Here is a 19,484-nt window from a genome sequence, read left to right on the forward strand (position 1 = left end):
TGCAACACATCACTGAACGTCTGTTACAAAACCTCCTGTCACGAGGAATAAAAATGGATGGATGAATAATGGTCAGGCTGGACCTTCTGCCTCCTGCCAGCAGGATTGAGCAGAGATTTAAAAAACAGCTTGTAAGCAATATGCAGCCAATCTAGACCTATATAATCAGACCTAGAATCATCAACATTACACAGACATCAACTTATCACTGAATAGAGATATGGGAGTTGCTGGTGTTTCTCAAAGGACCCGGCTTCGTCGACTGAAGTCAGTGAAAGCATTACTTGTTTCACAATCCGTTTTTCCAACTAAATGCACTGACAGCACTGAATAGGCTATTTTTTCCTTTTTAAAAATTTGCATTCGGATTTAATTGAAGAAATATGATTAAGTCTACCCTTCTCCATGCAGAAAAAGAATGTTTCACAATAGGATACACTGTAAAATATTTTGAATGTTTTCTTCCTGTAAGGCACTACCATTTATGAACGGGATTTTTGTTTTGATCCAAATGAGTAACAAAAAGCAAATACATCTTAACAGATGAAGGAACAGGATTTCCCTTTTTTATTTTCATTCACTGCCACCTCTTTCTGCATCTTCCTGCAGGATCAACATTTCATTATTCCATCAACTGCAAAGCAAGGACAATTCAAACATGTGCAAACAGAGATTAACACGCTGGGTATAGTGGGTCACCCATCCCGAAAGGCAGAGCTTTACCTGCATTGTCCATATTTGTCTCCAGGGTATAAGAAGTGTGGCTTCAGGGGGAGGGAAGGGAGGGAGTAAGGGAGGGATGCCCAGCATTAGATGCCAGTTTCCTGAAGAGAAGTCACCTTTCATGATAAAGTCATCTGCAAAAGCTGTGTAGTCAAGAAACCTTTCATTTGTCTCTTATGCAATATACTCCACATCAGCAATCATTTCTACCCAAATGGATATATCAAATCAAATGTTGTGGCAGCAGAACTGCTCTCTGATGAAGCACCCTGATAATTTTAAAAAAGACAAGAGGCATCTATGTAAAGCATCTGGTGCTACCACGATTCTTTCAGTGCTTCTTCCAGAAGGAAGACTCCCCTGAAAATTATTTCATTCATTTTTTTTAAACTGAACTTCGTGCAACCCTTTCAGGTTACTTTGAAGCAAAATGTTGAATCAATCCACATTTTAAAATGCCTCAGAAAGAAGAAAAATCCCAGCAGTAAATCCACCTAATTAAGTGGGGGTGTAACTAGCCCATAGCTATTATCGCTTCTCAGCTTAATATTTTTAAACACACTGTATGTGGAGCAGGCAGTAAGCTCTCCTCATTATTTCTCAAATGAAGCTGAGTAGATCTAACCCAAATTATGGCAAGATAAATCAGACAACTTAAGTGATGAAAATTGTACTTTTCCCTCTGCTTTAGGGACACTTCTGGCTCATCTGTCCTCTGATCAAGGTGAGCCTGATAAAGCTGAAAATTACACTGTGTGACTGGATTGTATGAGATTATCTTTCCCCTGAGAAGTGATTTATTTTAGTAACTATTAATGAATAAGAAACTTTCTGCTCCAACACACTGCTCTTCTTATGTGGGCATGGTTCCTTATTGCTTTGAGTGAGAGATCACATAAAAGAAACGGAGAATCTGAGTGGCTACATCTTCTTCATGGTTCAAAGACAATTTTGTGTTTTAAGATAGACCTTTGGGGACCACCAGTTCCATAAAAAGTGAAAATTAATGTCATCAGTTTGTGGGTTTAACTGCAAAAGTCACTGGCATATCTTCTACTTTTTGAGTGTGAGGAAAGTCCAGTTTTGGTTTTGAGGGATCTTGCTTTGTAGAATTTGGGGCTTCTCGACCTTCAGCTAATTCCAGGAGACGTTGCATGTTAAGTCTGAAAATAAGGCGAGGATCTGGTCCAGAAAGAGATGGGCAATTGCAGCTCTCTCTTATTTTAAGAGCCTGTGAACACATAGGAAAACAAATCAAGCTCATTCAAATAGGAAAAACAAGAAAGCTTTCAGTCAGTGACTTTGGCTTTCCAGTCAGGTTTTCATTTGCACATTAGTTAGTGTAATAATGAGCCTGAATTGTTACTGAACAACTTCTCAACAGAAACCAAGAACTCCTGTTACAAAATGTAGCAATATGGTAAAACAATGGGAAAAATGGAGAGTGAAATTATTTTCTCACACTGTGATCTCCAAGGATGGATACTCTAAAGGTACAACATAATTAGACAGGAAGTTCTCCAATGTTTTGTGTGGTATTTGTCCACATCAGTACCTTTTAATTTACATTCACATGTAAATGAAACTTTCTGTAGCCCTTTCAGGCTGCTTTGAAAAAAAATGTTGAATCAATCCATATTCCAAAATGCCTCAGAAAGAAGAAAATTCCCAGCAGGAAATCCACTTAATTAAGTGGAGGTGTATCCAGCCCACAGGCTATTACTGCATCTCAGCTTCATATTATTATATTTATATTTACATTCAAATGTAAATGAAAATGACTGCATCAAGAAAAAAAGGGCTCTGAATAATTTACTTCCTCAGATATGTTCTATTATTGAAGTAACTATACTTAGATGTCTGGCTCAAAAAAGGAGGGAAAATCTCCAATAACATAATGGACTTTTAACTGTTTGGCACAGAGATCCAGCTGGTTCATCACTATAGTTAAAGTGCAGTTACACAAGTGATCTTATCTCCAAGAAGCATTTGGATGCACAGCTTCCAAGTGTTATGAGAAAATAATGTCTCCTGAATGTAACGATTTCTCTGGATAAAAAGATGAGCAGTAAGAGACCAAACTTTAAGTTAGTCCTGCTCACTGAGTAAGTGCCATTGCTTCCATTTTACAGATCAGAAAGTAGGGGCACAAAGGAGCCAGGGAATCTCCCAGAGAACCAAAATTCATTAGGACAAGCACATTCCCCCCAGAACATCCTGTCTTGTTGGCAATCCAAAAAAGGTATGACAGTGGATGAATCTCATGTCTCAAAGGCACTGTGGAGAAATTGATATCAACCTGGACAAAGTCAGCTGTTTTAAAGGATGCTTAAGTTGTGTTCACTGTCACAGAGCTCAACATACCTTAAATGCACCACACAAACTGGCAGCTCCTTGTGTGTTTGGCACACAAGAAACTGATGCTTTGCAAGCAGCTGTGCACAGAACTACTGGTATCCATGATCCTCCTACAACTCGTTTAAACTAATTAAGAAAAGTAGATCCTTTGTATCATATAGCAAAATATTACATGTAGAACTTTAGAGCGTTCTGCATCACTGAGAACTACTTTTTTGAGATCTGCAAAATGAAACACCAAGACCAAAACAAGTCTGATGGTTACCATTAATCAATGGTCATCATGGTATGGTCACTTTTGTTCAATATTATCTGTCTTGGCCTCATCTAACAGCATAAACCACAGGCAGATTTACATCCAGCTCTGTTTTTAATCCTTTCATGGGAAGACCAGTTGAAATGTACATTTTATTCCATTTTATTCTCAACCATGGATTCTTCAAAAGCAATGGCCAGACCTGTCCTGAGTTGTAGCCAGGTGCCTCCTGGCCAGTACTTGGGACTGTCAGCAGAAAACACACATTGATTAATTTGTTCTAGATGGATTCATGAGGAGGAAGAAAATAATGCAGTTTTCAAAGCAGTCCTAGCATTGCACTACAGACAGAGCAGAAATTTTTCTAACCTGCTTTATATCCACCAGCTTTGTCTGAAACAGCAAATCAAATATTCTAGTACAGCTCTGCATAAGTATTTGCCCATCATTCTGAAACACTTTGATATTCTTCCACAGGAGGCACTGGAAACATCTTACTACAGCAGATTTCAAAATAGAAGAGCAGAGCTTCTGAACTGATTTTTCTTTGTATAAGGAGGTTCCAAAACATATTCCTTCCCTAACTTTACTACAGTGAACTGATAGGGTTTGCTGTAAATGGCTAGAAACAAATAGAATTTAAAATTAACAAATGGTTTTGGAAAAAGACACACTCCAAAAATGTAGCAAGAGTTTCTCCAGTTGTTTCTTGCTGAAATGTAAAATTCAAATCACTGGATACAAAAGTCTGGATTAGGCATGCAAATATTGTTCCTGTCTAAGTCTTAAAAAATATGAATAAAGCTTTCACAGCTTGTTTTTCTACAGCATGATCGTCCATGTAGTCACCAAATGTAACTGTACTGCTGAACACTCTTCTGCCTCAGTGACCTGTTAATTTCTAAACTGACATTTATGACAAACCAAGACTTTTCTTTTGTTCTCTTTTAGAACATAAGCTGCTGCAAGACTGCATTAATGTCAAGCAGTGCTATTCAAGGCAAATGGGAATATAAAGATTTAGGCTGTATCCTGGAAAAGGCAACATAATCCTCTTTTAAACTAATTTAGCAATTTTGTATCTCTGGGTTTTCCTGGCAATACAGTGCCTGACCTATTTCCATGGTTTCCCTCACCTAAAGTCCCAACAGCGAAGATAAAAACCAGTACTTCAGGTGGACATTTTTACCCTGTGGAGGTCTGAGTTCTTGCTAGATATAAAGCTGTGCAAGGGGGTAGAAGGCAGCTATTCAACACCATCACCTCACACGCCACAGAAAAAACTGCAGATATGGAAAGAAAAGCCATGTTAACTTGTCACCTCCCTACTCAGGACAGCTGCAGCTACACATTGCAGTGAGAGCAGCCCACCTGCCTTATCGGTTCAGGAGATCCCAAATAAAACATCCCAACTCCTGCTTGTAAGTAACAAAGGTGAAGCTGTTTTTCTTATCAATACAATCATAGTCCTTTCCTGCAATATTTGGGAGCAGGGAAGGCAGAAGAATTAGGGAAGTCTCCCTTATCCTATCACCTTCTTGTAAAGGCTACCAGCTTCTGTACAAATACAGAAATAAGTGATTTTTAGCTCCCAGTGTTAATCCTTAACACTGTAACAGACACCAGGCTACCTGCTGGGTCTCAAGCCCTTACAGTCTTAATGAAGTAGCAGTAAAAAGATGATTAAAGGAATTGATAGACTTTCCTGGATAGAGAAGAAAAGCAGCTTATATATGATGTTAATACTTCCAATCTTCCACTGATGTTGGCATAGAAAAGAAAAATTGTGACAAAATATTTAATAACTTTATGAGGAGGATGGAAATGCAGGTCAGTGGTTTTATTCTTGTTTCCACATTGATAGGACTTAATTAACATATTCTAGTACTAGAATTATCTGAAGTAATGTTCACATCATAAGCAAAGGGCAAATTTACCAACTCACCTTTGAAAAGGAAGCAAAATAACTGTACCTCCCATACCAAAAGGCAGCAGACTGAGGAAAAGCATTAGCTACACAAAAATTTATAAAAATAATAAGCAGCCAATGTGGATTTGACAAGAATAGGTATTGCCAAAGTAAATGAATTAACTTTTTTTGACAAGTTAACTCACCTAGTGAACAAGACAAGCAGTGCAGTTGATATATCTAAACTTATTATTAGTCTCTAAATGATCTCACCTTGGCATTTCCACAAGAAAGTGGGAACAGGAGTTATAGTGAATCAAAAATGGAATCTGAACCAACAACATGATGCTAAAACAGCAAATGTCACATCAAGATGAATTTTTGCATCACAGGCAAGGCTTAGTAGATAACCTTCTGCTTTATTCAGTTTAGCTGAGGCTTCCACTGAGTACAGAGCTGCATTTGAACAGCACACCAGGAAACAGACACTGTAGCAAGTCAGAGAACATGAAAATAAAACATTGAGATGAACTAGAAGATCCTGTAGCTTCTCTTTGGCACTACATTCCCACAGTCTCTCTCTCCAGAACAATGATCATCTTCTCCCCTACTACAAAATTATTTTAAGATTTCTCTTTCTGAGAATGAAATGCATCTCTCCATCCCCCATGTAGGAATTCTAAGAGATTTCAGTTTCCTATTTAAGAATATACTCTGTTTTCCTGGTTTACAATCCAAACATTTCCCTGTCTGAGAGGAAAATACTTGCAAAACACAGTAAATCTTCTACATTTGCTTTATTTCATTTCCAGGACAGCACCACTTGGTAACTGCTTATAGCTCTCTTGTTCACTGATTGCTCAGCGTGGCTGTAGCTTCCAACTTGCTCAGAAAATCAGATGCAAGATCTAAAACACTCATTTGATTTACTCCCAATCTTTTAATTACTTGAAAGGGTATAGTCCCCTAAAGTGTGTAAAGTGTGATAGGCCAACTTTAATTTACATTTCCTGACACTGTTCAGTCATCTCATTGAGATGTGACATTTCGTTACGTGAAGAAAAATTCTCACTTTATGTGACTGCATCTTATTGTGAACCTGCTCCAAAGTCTGTAGAGAAACATTCATGTGGCCTGAGAAGTCCAAAAGCTTGTCCCTGTTTGTCCCATCTATAGCAGCTGGTCTAATGAGTGATGTTGTATTGTCCTGAAAATCATTTCAGCTCCAAAACCAGCAGCACGTGAAACCAATGCTCATGATGGATCTGGCACAGAGTCTTAAGAAGTACCAGTTTCTTCACAGAGAGGTACTAGAGACAAAAAGGCCTTTTTTGATAATCTAACTTCTCTCCCTGGGCTCTGAGTATCTAATGGCAATTAATATATGGTTAACATCCTCTTCTAAAATGTTCAAAGTATGTGAACAACGAAACAAAAAGGGGCTGATATTGAGCAACAATAAAACCCTGGGATTCCCTTTCCACGCCTGAAATGCAGCCTGAAGGCAGCAGCTCCCACAAGAAGGGGAGTCAATGCCTCAGACAAGAAGCCTCTGACAGCACCTCTACACACTTTCTTCCATCTTTATTCCACTTTTGTAGTGCCAACCTCACTTATCTTGTGAACTTGCTACAAACAGTATTTCTCATTTGACGCCAAAGAATGTTTAAGGTAAAAGGCAAATGAAAACATCTTCCCCCTCAATTATCTTTTGGAAGATCTTCCTGGCCTCCAGGGCTCTTGGAAGTGAGAGTAGCTATAAAAAGATGAGGTTTGCTCCACCTGCTAAACTACGAGAGATGAGACAGAAATAACAGTTCTACACAGTTGCTCAGTTATTTAACTTATTTGCTCAGGCCTGGGGTAGAACATAAGAAGTGATTTATTTCATTACCTCTTTATAAGGCAGTCAACAACTGTATGAAAATAAACGATCCCGAACCCTTTATGTTCAATCTAGCCAAAACTGAGGCTCTACAACAAGATTCATTTTCTATTCAGCTGCTCTAATGTGTTAGAAAATCCATCAAAAACATTCTCCCAGCCTGCTTTTGCAAACTATAGACTTTGTGTATATTAATTTAAAATATCCAGTCTAGCCACTCTCCAGCCTCCTACCCCTAATGCTGACTTTGATTTATGCCATCATTTAGAATATTTACTGTATTCATTCTCATCAAAGGATTCATGAAACTCTTTTTCTCTCCTTTGAAGTCAGCAAACACCTCAACATTTTAGTGCTCCCTCTGCCAATAAATCTTCAAGTGTCTTTACAGTTTGGAACTGAGAATGACTTAAAGTGACAGAGAGTTTTATAAAAAAAAAAAAAGAAGAAATTACTAGTTGGTTCTAAAAAAGAGTATTTCCAAACACAGTTTGGCTTCCTGAAAAACAGTGTCACAGTAAAGTGCTTTAACACTCTCTTTTATTTTTTATTTGCTACAAAAGCAAAAGAAGTCAAGACAATTTAGGGATCCAACTAAAAAACTACCTTTCCAAAATGGCAAAAAGATAGGAGTGGATGAGACCTGTAGCACTGTCACATCTATACCAAAAGGCCATTCAAAAGCAAAAATATTCCACTTTGATGAGAAATCAGAAAAACAAAACCAAACCACAACTTACAATATAATTACATTTTACCTGTGCTATCTTACTTTTTTCTCATTTAATAAAACCTTTAAGGTTGAAAGCTTTGCAATGGAGAATTTATGTAAAGATAAAGATAAGCATGGTGCTATCAGAGTAATAGTGAATCAATACCAAAGCAGCTAATTAATTCATTAATATCAACCTACTTCTGGCAACTGTTGTAAGAGGAAGAGACCCTTCCCTGAGCCCTGCTCACCTCTGGGATGAGGCGGTCCAAGTGCTCAGCTCTGTTTTCATGGGAAGGGTGTGTGGAGAGCCACTCAGGCAGCTTGGGCTGCCCCTCGATGGCTTCTGCCAATTCCATCTGCTGCCAAAAGACGCTGCTGGCTCTGACATCCACGCAAGCCTGAAAGCAGAAGGGAAATGGAAACATCACTGTGTGTTTAAAGTAATAAATACACAATCTAATGAAGATTGAATTACAAAAGACATCTTAAATTTTAAGTTTCTGAAGTCTGCTTAGATGGTCCTCCTGCCTGACAGGAAAAAGCTGTTCCAAAATATCTAAAAGCAATAAAAAACTCATGCAGACAGACACTGGATCTATTCCTTTTAACATCTGTGTGACTCCATGATCTTAAAAAATTTACACCTGAATTAATAAAATTCAGGAGGAAGAAAAGGTTTACAATTTCTGGCATATACTTGCTCTTCTTTATAAAAAAGCTCAGCTGCGAATTTGAAGTTATATTTACTAGAACAAATTGACCATCTCCATAGATTTAGGCAAATTTACAGGAAAAAGCTGAGAGTCAAAAATACAACGTGATAATAATTCTTACTTATGTATACTTAAAAATTTACTGGAAATGCTTTTCTGTTAAGTGATTACATGGCCTTTCATGGGTGAACTGTGGAATCCATGACACATTAAAACAGTAGTTCTGCAGAATTTCTGACTCTCTTCAAGAAGTATATCTTTAACCATAGAAAGTCATAGAACAGTAATTTTTAGAATTGCTTTTGTGTATCACCACAGACTTCGCTATTTTTACATTTAAGTGAAGGAGAAAAATAAATAAGATTTCTTACACTGACTTTCATTTGCTAAGAAAAAAAAAGAGACAAGCAGTCAGAAGATAAGAAAATTACTTCTTCCCATTCCCCATCCCGGGAATAGATGTGGTGCCTTATCCTTTGAATTTATTTAATAAAATTATTATTATGAAAAGGTTATCTGCACAAGCAGAGAAATGCTCATGTCACTTCACTTATTTCTTTCTGGTACAGCCCTACTTTTTCAGTATTAGAAAGCACTGAGCACAAACACAGCAATTACATTTTTCTCAAGGATTGTGTTATTCCTTTAGACAATTTCATATTACAAATGCAGTTTTAATCCCAGAATGAAAATTAATTTTAAAAACCCTTCCTTGAAGAAACATTAATAATTATTAAAAGGAAATTTTGCTTATGAAATATTAACACTAGATGGTGCTGCTCTCATTGGTATCTGACAACTGGGTCTACTGCACTTAACCAGGAATCAGAGTCAGTTCAGTTTCCTCAATATACAATTAAATTCCTGAGGGGGAAAAATGAAAGGAACTGAAAAAATAAATGATGAGAAAAATGCTGAGTAGCTTCTGACTCAATTTTTGTCTTGCTTTACGCTGCATTGTTGTTATGGCTGTATTTAGCTTAAATCTTTAAATCTTTACAGTAATTAAATCCTACTTACAGAAGATCACTATTTAGCATTCTCCTTTTTATAAATACATGGGGGTTTCTTCTAATAGCAATAAACTACACAAACAGTAGACTGTGCAGGTAATGCACTTTACACACTTCAATGTTATTACACACAATCAGCCAGAATGACTCTGTCTTTCCCTAAAAACTATTTTATTTCCCACCACTTCATAAATCTACATATCTTCAAAAATTTACGGTTTACCTCCATATGAAGTATGAAACTCCCTCTGATTGTAACAGAAGCTGAAAAAAGTCTGGTACTTATTTTTTTGCTAATTTTATTTTTATTGCTAATAAAACCAATCAGCTGCAGTTACCTTTGCTGCAAACTGAAGTCCCACTTTATCAGCTTCAGCCTCCAGGGTTCTGCTGTAGGGTCTATCAAACATGAACTGCAAAGAAGCACATCAAAGCTCTGTTTCTTGGTTTGGAATGTGTACAAATACAGAGACTTGTAGCTGTCTTTTAACCTTCTCATAAGTAGTGGGGTTTATCTATCATGCTCACATTGCAAGTGACCAGTATTAATTTTCTTAATGTAATCTTTAATTCCATTATATGTAACTCATTGATCCTGTATTCAGTTGACATTAATTCAAATTAGACATATTTTCACAGACCTTCTCAGCAGCCAATCTCATTTTGCAGCAACTGAAAGCTCAATATCAACTTTACCTCAGAATTTTTACACATCACTCTTTTATTGACATCAAGATTTTTGTTGCAGCAACTGTATGTAAAAAACTCCATTGGTTCCCTAAACTTTTATGATGCCTTTAAGCCTGGTATCATCTATTTCATATGGCAAACTGCCCACGATAAGGAATGTAGCCATAAGTATTTTCATGCAGAAATTACTCCTTTGCCATGATTATCCCTAATACAAGCTGCAAATTGCCCTTCAGAAATCAAACCAGAAGACATAAAGCTAAACCAAACTCCTCTCCAATTTTTTAGAGCATTAACACACACTAAGAGACAGCGGTGGTTTTCTCAAATGTAATTCATGTACATTTGGGCAGCCTTGCCCTAGTCTGTCATGTTACAGTAAATGCAAATCAGGACTTGTTTAAACAGCCTGCTCCTGTAGAGATAAGGAACCTGTCACAACATCCTGGTTTAGTCATCCATTAGGAAATATGAACTGAAGAATGGCAATGTGCAAGGTTAGAGAAGAGAGAAAGGTTTATCAGCTCAAAAAGGTTTTATCAGCTCTTTATCTGGCTATAGAAATATGTCCTCCTTAAAAGTTTCAGGGAAAAAAACCACCAAAAACCAAACAATAAACCACAAAAGAGTTTGAAATGAAGAGCACCAAAGAAGTGGTACAATCCCTTGAATATATAAAGATTATTAGAAAGATAACTGTAACTTTTTTCTTCTTTCCAAAGAAGTAGTGTTAAGTTTTTTTTTAATAGGGCAAAAATAGAAGCCAACCAAAACTGATCCTCTAATAGTTTTTTAAAGCCAAACATGCTGGTTTATTTAAAAGTAAGCAGAGATGAGGTCACTTTCAAAATTCTTAGTTTCCATACAGACCTTAAACATTGCAATTATAAATATGTTTTTTAAACCTCTGATGATAAAGTAATTCCTTGAAGTGGAATACATATTTTTATTGCCTTGAAAAGTGTTCCAGGTCTGTTGGTGTACATATATTCACTAAGCAGCAAAGAAACTCCTGGATATTAGTCTGTCATATATTCCTGAAGCACCATTTCTCAGTTAGCCAGATAAACAATTTGATTAATTATTAAACATTTTTTAGACATGGAAATGAAACTGGTAACATACAAGAGTCCTGAGGCATTTAACATACAGTGGTATTCATCTGCTACTGAAAAATGAAATGGTTTACAAAAATCTTTTGTGAATGTGCTAAAATGAAAAATTAGAACTTCAAACACTGACTTAAAATCATTGTCGGAAATTAGTCATGAAAAAAGAAGACAGATTTGATTTTCCAAATCAATTACCAGAGACTGTGTATGCTAAAGAAAAGTGAGTTCCACGTATATGTTGACTACCCAAAATCACCAGTTTTCACCTGAAAGACAAATCTTATGGTGTGAGGTGGACAAGAAAGGAGTATGAAGTACTGCATCCATGCATATTGGTGTGTGGGACGTGAGTAAAACTCAGAGTCATGCTTCGTGTTATTCCAAGAATAACTCCTAGGCTTTAGTTCCCATATAAAATAACTGCTGCTCTATAACAAAGCCAATATGCTTCAGTCCAGAAGTACATGTTTAAAGAACAACCCCAAATAAATGTTGTAAGAAAAGTTAACAATTTATTAAGGAAAGAAAATCCATTGGGTTTGGGGGAAAAGGCAAACTGGAGCTCACATAACCAAAGGCCTACAAAGAATCACTGGGAAATACTTAAGAGTCAATAATAAAAAATACACAATAGTCAGCAGGTCAAAAAGTCAAGCCTCTAAGGACATAAGAGAAAAACAAATATTGAAACAGAAGCAAGTACCACAACGTAGCTTAAATAACCCTTTCACAGAATGGGATGCTAAAGCTTTAAAAAGCAAAATACAGCTATGGAAGAAGAGGAAGAGAAACATCCTGAGAAAATGTGCAGAACGATTCACTTTCACGTAAGCACAACAGGCAAATTTTGAATGGAGGAAACAGACACTGCACTCCTGGGTGACTAAAAAACCTGAATTTTCTATTCAGCTTCTTTTGTCTATGGGATGAAAGCTTTGCAAGTATTAATCACATCGACATTACTGAAGTTTGATCAGCCTTTTAAACCAGGACAGTATCCCAGAGATGATGTTTCCTTTGCACAGGACTAGCAGCTTAAACCCTGATTCCCTTTCCAATCTAAAGCACAGCTCCAATCCATGATGCCAAAATACCCATTCTCTGTGGAGAGGAAAAGAGATGCTGACAGGGAGTTGAATCTTGCTGTCTAAATTATGAGCAGTCTCAGGATTCATTCACACTTTGTTTTTGCCAAATTCAGCTCTTCAAAATGCTGGCTAGCATTCATCAATGTATTGGTTTCTTAGCTACTTGTGCAAATATCCAAGCTCTTTAGAGATAATTTATGTTCAGAATCCACACATCTACCCATTAGCATAAGAACTACCAAAACAGATTGGTTATGTTTAATTTCATGTTTTTGAGGAACTCGGGGAAAGCATCGAGTCAAAGAAACCAAAGAGCTCTTTCACTTTAATTCAGATTCCAGGAGGAAAGGGCCTCCCCTTTTCCTCCACCAATAAGACAAGTGGGTCACAGCAAGTGAAAGTGGAAAAAAACAAACTGTTTATTATCACACAAACAAAACAGGGTAGAACAGGATTTAAAAAAACCCAACAAACCTCAAAATACAACAAATTCCCAGAGAGGGAACAGACACAGGGGCTCGGACCAGCCGGGGCCACCCCCGCAGGCTCCCCAGACCGGCGAGGAGGGAAGCGAGGCAGTGAGGCAAAGGGAAGGGAAGGGCAAAAAGAACAAGAAAAACCAACAGAACCTTTTTCCAGCTAGCCAGAACACAAAAGAAACCCAAAGAGCAGCACAGCGCTCCCGGTGCACTCCCTGCCGAGCCCCTGGAGCCCTTGGGCTGAGCCGTTCAGCGGCCCCGTCCCCGGGTCCACCTTAAAGGCACGGCGTCCTTGGGCACTGAGCAGATGGTTAAGGAATAAAGCGGCTTCATAACATCACCCCAGGACACTCAGGAAAAGCATCAAGTCAAAGAAACCAAAGAGCTCTTTCATTTTAATTCAGATTCCAGTTTTACGATCTAAGCAAATTTCTATTTAAAAAACTTTTTAAAAAAATAAATGGATCAGTAACTGTCCAGAGAGTAAATTAAACTGCTGAAGGAAACTGGGACCAGAAAGCCTCTGAATTTCACTTTGCTGAAGTATTTTCTGGCTGAAAAGGTTATTTTAGTAACTTGTACTATAGCATGCTTTATATAAAGTGTGTTTAGATTCTCAATTTTTTTTAATCTCGGAAACCATTCTTACCACTAACAATATAGTTTAAAAATTCCATATATTTTATTTGGTTTAGGAACAATTTAACAACTATTTAAAACAAAAACATGGCATTTTACCATCTACAACTTTAAAGGGCAAGTTACCTTTCTAAAAGACAATCATCTGTCTTAACTGGCAAGCAGGTTCCGGGAGCCTGTGCAACTAAATCCAGTCATTTAGGGAAACCTAAAATTCTTCAACATGACAAATGAAAATCAGCATCAACTAAAGCAGAATCAGATTTATAAAAACATATCTCATTCCATAACAGACTCAAATATTAATTTTTGCTTACATTTCTCCTCTTGCCTTTTCCCCCAAACCTACTATTTAGTATAGCAAAAGATTTAAAATGTCTTTCCAAGGAACTCAGGAAGGACAATACAAAATGTCAGTCAGTCTTACCTCCTGCAACTTGCTCTGAATCCATTGGCCAACAACTGCCAAACTATCACGAGGACAGATGGCCCAAATCATAGTGAGAAAGATGAGTGAGAGAAAATCCAGTAAGTGAACCAGGCTGGCTTTCTCTGCCTGCAAACAGAAATTGCCCGTTTTCATTCCTTACTGTCTGACATTTCTTCAGAATATAACAGAATTTGGAAACACTTTAAAAATCACTGATTGTTTTTTTTCTCCTATGCAGCCACAGGAACAGGGCATGCACAACTTCCCCTGCTAGTACCAAAAAAAAAAAAAAATCCACTAGGATGTAAGGTACTTTCAGGCCAGAATTCACATAAGCTGCATAAATACAGCTGGAACAAATACATTCTGCCTATCAGCTTCTCTGAGAGATTCAAAGCTTGAGGTAGGATGGTGACAACATGCAGAAAAAAGTTCTTTAGTAAAAAAAACACCTCAATGTGAATGAAAAAATCTATAAAAATACCTTCTTTACATTAATTTGAAAAGAGATAAGACATCACTGAGACAGGATCACTAATAGCATAAGGGGACAGTACAGGTAATATATTTATCTTTTATTTCCTGCTGCTTTCCTTTAAATTCAGAATCTAAGAGATTGCTCTGTTTTCCAGAGCTCTATTTGACATCGCAACAAATTGATCAGAGCATTTACGAGCAGCATCATGCAATACTTCTCTTTCTGCCAGTCAGGTAACACAGATTCCATACAAACAAGATAAGCTCTTTTTTATTATCAGAAATATTTTTTAGAAGTTTAAAGAGTTGCTTGGCTCAACCGAGCCCAAGAAACCATGATGTGAACTGTTGCTCACCCAAAATCATACAAGAACCAAGCTCCAGGTATTATTAAAATTTGACACTCTAAAACTGTGTGCTACAATAGTAACAGTATGATGTATTTTAAGATACTTTTTTGAAGTGTATCCACTCCTGCAGGTAACAATTACAGGAGTAACAGAGTTGCTGAGTACCTCCAGTTCTTTATGTCTGTGCTGTAAAAGAGGGATCTGCAGACCAAGTTCTAAATGACTCTTGAAAGTGAGCCATAATCCACCTGTACAGCTGTGAAAAAAATCCCTGGCAGCCGTTGTGTTAACAGGGACTACCACAGGTCTTCTGACAGTTATTAAGTGCTACACGAATAATAAGGATCTACTGTAGCAGACTACTCATTTCAAACTCAATTTTGCATTAATTAGATAGAGTCACACTGAAAGCTTGGTTGGTAATGATAGGGAAAATCATAATTAGAGTAATTAGAATTAATAATTTAAGAATATTAGACAGCTTTCTTTAAAGACTTACTGCATGTTCCAGCACAGCGTGAGCTATTTCATGTCCTAAAATAAACGACAGCTGATGAATATCAGAAACTGCATCCAGCAACCCAGTAAAAACAAACACTTGACCATTCTGTAAACGAAGAGAATAAAAATTAAGTGGGAGACACATCAAGTGCTGTTTCAATATTATTAATTTTTTGCGTGGTGTACAACTTACTGGAAGCACAAAAGCATTTACAGCTGGTTCATCCACCACGTGGATAACCCATTTGAGAGCTGAGACTTGGGGGACGTCCTTGTTACTTTCAGACAAATGCCCAACAATTGTCTCCACAACCTGGTAGCCTGCATCTGTCTCAGGTAACATTTGACTTTTAAATAGCTCCATCCACTGAAAAAAAAAATTCATTGGTTGTAATTTTTAAGGTGGACAAATTTATACAAAACATATAATTTGAAAATATCCTTGTACCTTTTCTGTTTTTATCTCGTGTCTCTGACAGACAGGAAATGGATACACTTGGATATGGTTTATCAAGTTTCACTTTACAACAGGAAGTCACAGAACTCAAAATTACAGGGACTAGTTCAATGGACAAGAAACAGTTAGGAATGTTTGCTCCATGCAAGTCATGTGCTTTTTAATTTTTATGTGCCCCAAATGGAAAGGGAACTCTTAAAAAGGATGGGGACAAGAGAAAGGCGTAACAGATGGGGGCGGCTCTGCAGGGTTCTGGGCATGAAGTTCAAAACTCATCAAGGACACTACAAGGCTTGTTTGCCCATCTCATTAATAAGACTATCTCGAAAGCAACAGTTTTTGAGTACTTTCAATTTTTTGTCTAAAATCTTACCATATCATATTCCATCTCTGACAGTTCCTTAAAATGCTCTTTGCCAAACACCATGAGTCGAGTGCGCCCAGTGATGGGTGTCTCCTCCAAGTGGGTAAAATAAAACATGACAAATACAACTCCTAAGCTGCTGACACCCAGCAGGATCTTCCATTTGTTTTTTCTTGCACTTTCTTTAAAGAGCTCCCGTTTATCAGGAGGAAGTGCCTTCCACCATTTTCTTATGCTCCTGTAAGATACAAACAGCGTTAACTTAGGACATAGTTAAAAAGGAATTTGTTACTGTCTGTCCTTGCTCTATGCTCTATTACAGTCTCATCTCATGTAGGAGCTTATGGGAGGTTATCCTGTAATTGGCTTCCACTCCACTCCATTTCTTCGCTCCCACAGGAGAAGGAATGCCCCTTAGTGTCTTGGTTCATCTCCCTCTACCACATGTAAATGAGAAAGAAAAGAGCAAAAGATACATCTAACACCTCTGATAATGGAAAAAAACACCTCTTGTTGAGCAAACTGTCAGCCAAACAACACTACAAACACACCTGCCATCCTCCCCCCACTCACACTTTGCATGATGGGTCTTGCACTGAGAGGAAAGTAACACAGTATTTTACCTGCCAAGAATGATGGCAAATAATTTCTGAGCTGGCTTCACAATAATCCAGAAAAGAGGAACTGGTGCAGCCTGAAGTGATGGTGATGTGTGAAAAGACCTGATGATCTGAATGTTCCAAGCAGGAAAGTGATGTGGGAGTTGCCCTACAGAACTGATCTGGACGGATGGGATTGTCTTCCCCAGCGGCTGAGAAGACTGAGAACAAAACCTTCCTGAACTATGGTGTGCATTCCTGTACACTTCTGCATTTGGGACATCCAAAAGACATCTCAGTCCTTTACCAGCGAAGTTTCTATAGGAGTCAGGGTTTCCAGTCAAAAAACAGTTCCTAGCATTTCCACTCAAATCCAACCTTTGGCATCCAGCTCTGTCGACCTGAGTTCGGCACCATCCTGTGTAAGACCTAGAGAGATTCTTGCACTTCCCCTGCTTGCACAAAGAAGCCAAATGAGAGAAAACACAGTTCCTGCCTGGCAGCTTCAGACCACAGATGATACTCATAACTTCTTTGGTTGGTTACCCTGAAACAAAGGAAAAAAAGAATAGCAGACTGGTATTAAGAAGCCCACCCAAACAGGAAACTGCATCGTTATTTCATTTTCCCCAAACAGATACTGTGTATTTGTCTGCCAACAGCTGTGTTGCACAAAAAAAGGTCGCAGTCACAACTGCATCCGGTTACAGTTTTAAGACATCAATCTGCTTCGCCCTGTGAAAGACATCAGTATCTTGCATCACTGAGAATAAAAAGGTTTGATTTATTTTTTTTCCTTTCACTTTTATTACCACCAGACCAGCGTGACTGCAGGTGTCCCTTGTGGGCCATCACCTTTCCACGCCGGGCTTCTGCCCACCGGTGCCATTCCTATACATGAGGAAAACCAGGATCTGTGAGCACGTTGCTCGTACTTTGCTCCCGGCCTAGAAACAAAACGCAGCGAAACCAAGTGTACGCCAGCCGGGAGCCTCTGGCTCACTGACATGGAAATGCCTTGGCACGGACAAGACCCGGGCCCTCCCACCCGCGGGGCCCCGCCGCTGTCATTTTCACCCTCTGGCTCCGATCGCGGCCTCTGCTTCCCCCCCACCCCCACCACCCTCAGGGAGAACCGCGATTATCGTGACATGGGCTGATGTGAAGAGCCGGGGGTGGGGAATGAAGGAGACGAGTCACTCTGGTGCGTCCACCCGGCTAATGGCGGGCGGGGAGGAGGGGGACAGCTCTGGCCGCCTCACAGCTGCACCTCCTAGAGACCGGGAACGACCTCCTCCACCGGGCTCCCCTACTCACCACCGCGGGAGGCGGCGGCGGAGGGGCCGGACCGCGGAGCCGGTGTCGATACGCAGTCGGGGCGGAGAACGGGAGGCGGGACGGGCGAGGCGCCGCTGCAGCGGCTGCCGGGACCCCGCGTCCCTTCCCTCAGGCGGGGCCGCCGCCGTTCCCGCCGCCGCCGCCACCGCTGCTCCCCTCAGGCGGCGCCCGCCATTTTGTGGCAGCGCGGGGAGCAGGGGCGCCCCTCATCAGGCGCAGAGCCCGTTCCCCTGAGTGCCTTACGCTGGCTTTGACCGCGGTGTTTCCGTGTCATCTGGTTGCAAAATGTGGAATATGTCAGGATTATTTTAAGTCAGGGTGTACTTTGATGTAAGATCTTTGTACGCTTTCAAGCCTAAATCAGTGGAACAGGCAGCAGCCAGCTTTCCCTAGTCAAGGACATCCGGGAACTAAGACGCTTTAAGGATGTAGCAAATCAAGGTGTTTATGTGTATCCGTGAACACGTTGCTAACTCGGCTGAATACTCAAAGTTTGTGTACCCTATAGCTGAACTATGATAATTATAATAATAAAAATCATGTCTACGGCTCAAAAAGACCCTGTCCAGGTGAAGAGCCATCCCCTGAACACGTGTAGAAGTCAGCTGGGGCTATGTAACTTTTATGGAAATTAGTAATCAATCATCAATTAGTAATCAATCAATCATAATAGAGGGGCTGTGCTTGGAAAGTTACTAACTCTGAATTCCTGTGTGTAAATAATCGTGGGAAAAGTCTGGTGGTCCGCCTTGAGTTGTGGATTCTGAGCACTGGTGCTTGCGCAGGTCTGAAATAAAAAATACCTCGAGTGTGCAATTATGGCCTTGTTGCACACCAGTTAACAATCCCATTTTGTGGGCAACAACCTCATGGCTGAGAGTGGCCCTGAGTCCTGGCAGTTCAGAGGTTCCAGACCTTAAAGCTCCTTCACAGAATGGGTGAGGTTGGAAGGGACTGCTGGAGCGTATCCAGTCCAAGCTCTCCCCTCAAAGTGGGTCCCAAGAGCCCTTAGGAAAATGTCCGGAGCTTTCAGAGTTCCCGCGTGCTATGCCTTGTCTTGTTTGCTGTTCTAGAGAAAAAGTCCTATGAGGAGTGGCTGAGGGAGCTGAGGGGGGCTCAGCCTGAAGAAGAGGAGGCTCAGCTGAGACCGTCTCACTTTTGCAACTCCCTGAAAGCAGTTTGAAGCCAGGTGGAGCCAGTCTTTCTCCCAAGTAACAAGTGTCAGGACAAGAGAAAATGACCTCAAGTTGTACCACAGGAGGTTCAGGTTGGACATCAAGAAGAATTTCTTCCCATAAAGGGTTGTTAAACCTTGGAAGGGGCTGCCCATAGAGGTGCTGGGGGTCACCATCCCTGAGGTGTTCAAGGAACAACTGGACATGGCACTC

The 19,484-nt window shown here is 39.5% G+C and overlaps 1 protein-coding gene across 4 annotated transcripts; it reads right to left on the reverse strand.

The window, feature by feature from the left end:
* Positions 1-534: 534 nt before the first annotated feature.
* Positions 535-18,479, reverse strand: OMA1 (OMA1 zinc metallopeptidase). 4 transcript variants are annotated; one of them, XM_032118337.1, is made up of 9 exons: positions 18,340-18,479; positions 16,783-17,305; positions 16,169-16,397; positions 15,532-15,705; positions 15,337-15,444; positions 14,008-14,136; positions 9,911-9,985; positions 8,095-8,244; positions 535-1,954 (listed from the first exon to the last, which is right to left on the reverse strand). In XM_032118337.1, exons 2-9 carry the CDS (start codon positions 17,283-17,285, stop codon positions 1,736-1,738), a joined length of 1,587 nt encoding a protein of 528 aa, XP_031974228.1. In that variant the 5' UTR covers positions 17,286-17,305; positions 18,340-18,479; the 3' UTR covers positions 535-1,735. The 4 variants fall into 4 exon arrangements, with proteins under 4 accessions (XP_031974228.1, XP_031974227.1, XP_031974226.1 ...); XM_032118336.1 differs by lacking the exon at positions 18,340-18,479 and adding an exon at positions 18,029-18,046; XM_032118335.1 differs by lacking the exon at positions 18,340-18,479 and adding an exon at positions 18,076-18,163 and having other exon boundaries at positions 537-1,954.
* Positions 18,480-19,484: the final 1,005 nt, after the last annotated feature.

This window comes from Corvus moneduloides, chromosome 9, assembly GCF_009650955.1.
Source record: "Corvus moneduloides isolate bCorMon1 chromosome 9, bCorMon1.pri, whole genome shotgun sequence".
Classification (NCBI taxonomy): domain Eukaryota; kingdom Metazoa; phylum Chordata; class Aves; order Passeriformes; family Corvidae; genus Corvus; species Corvus moneduloides.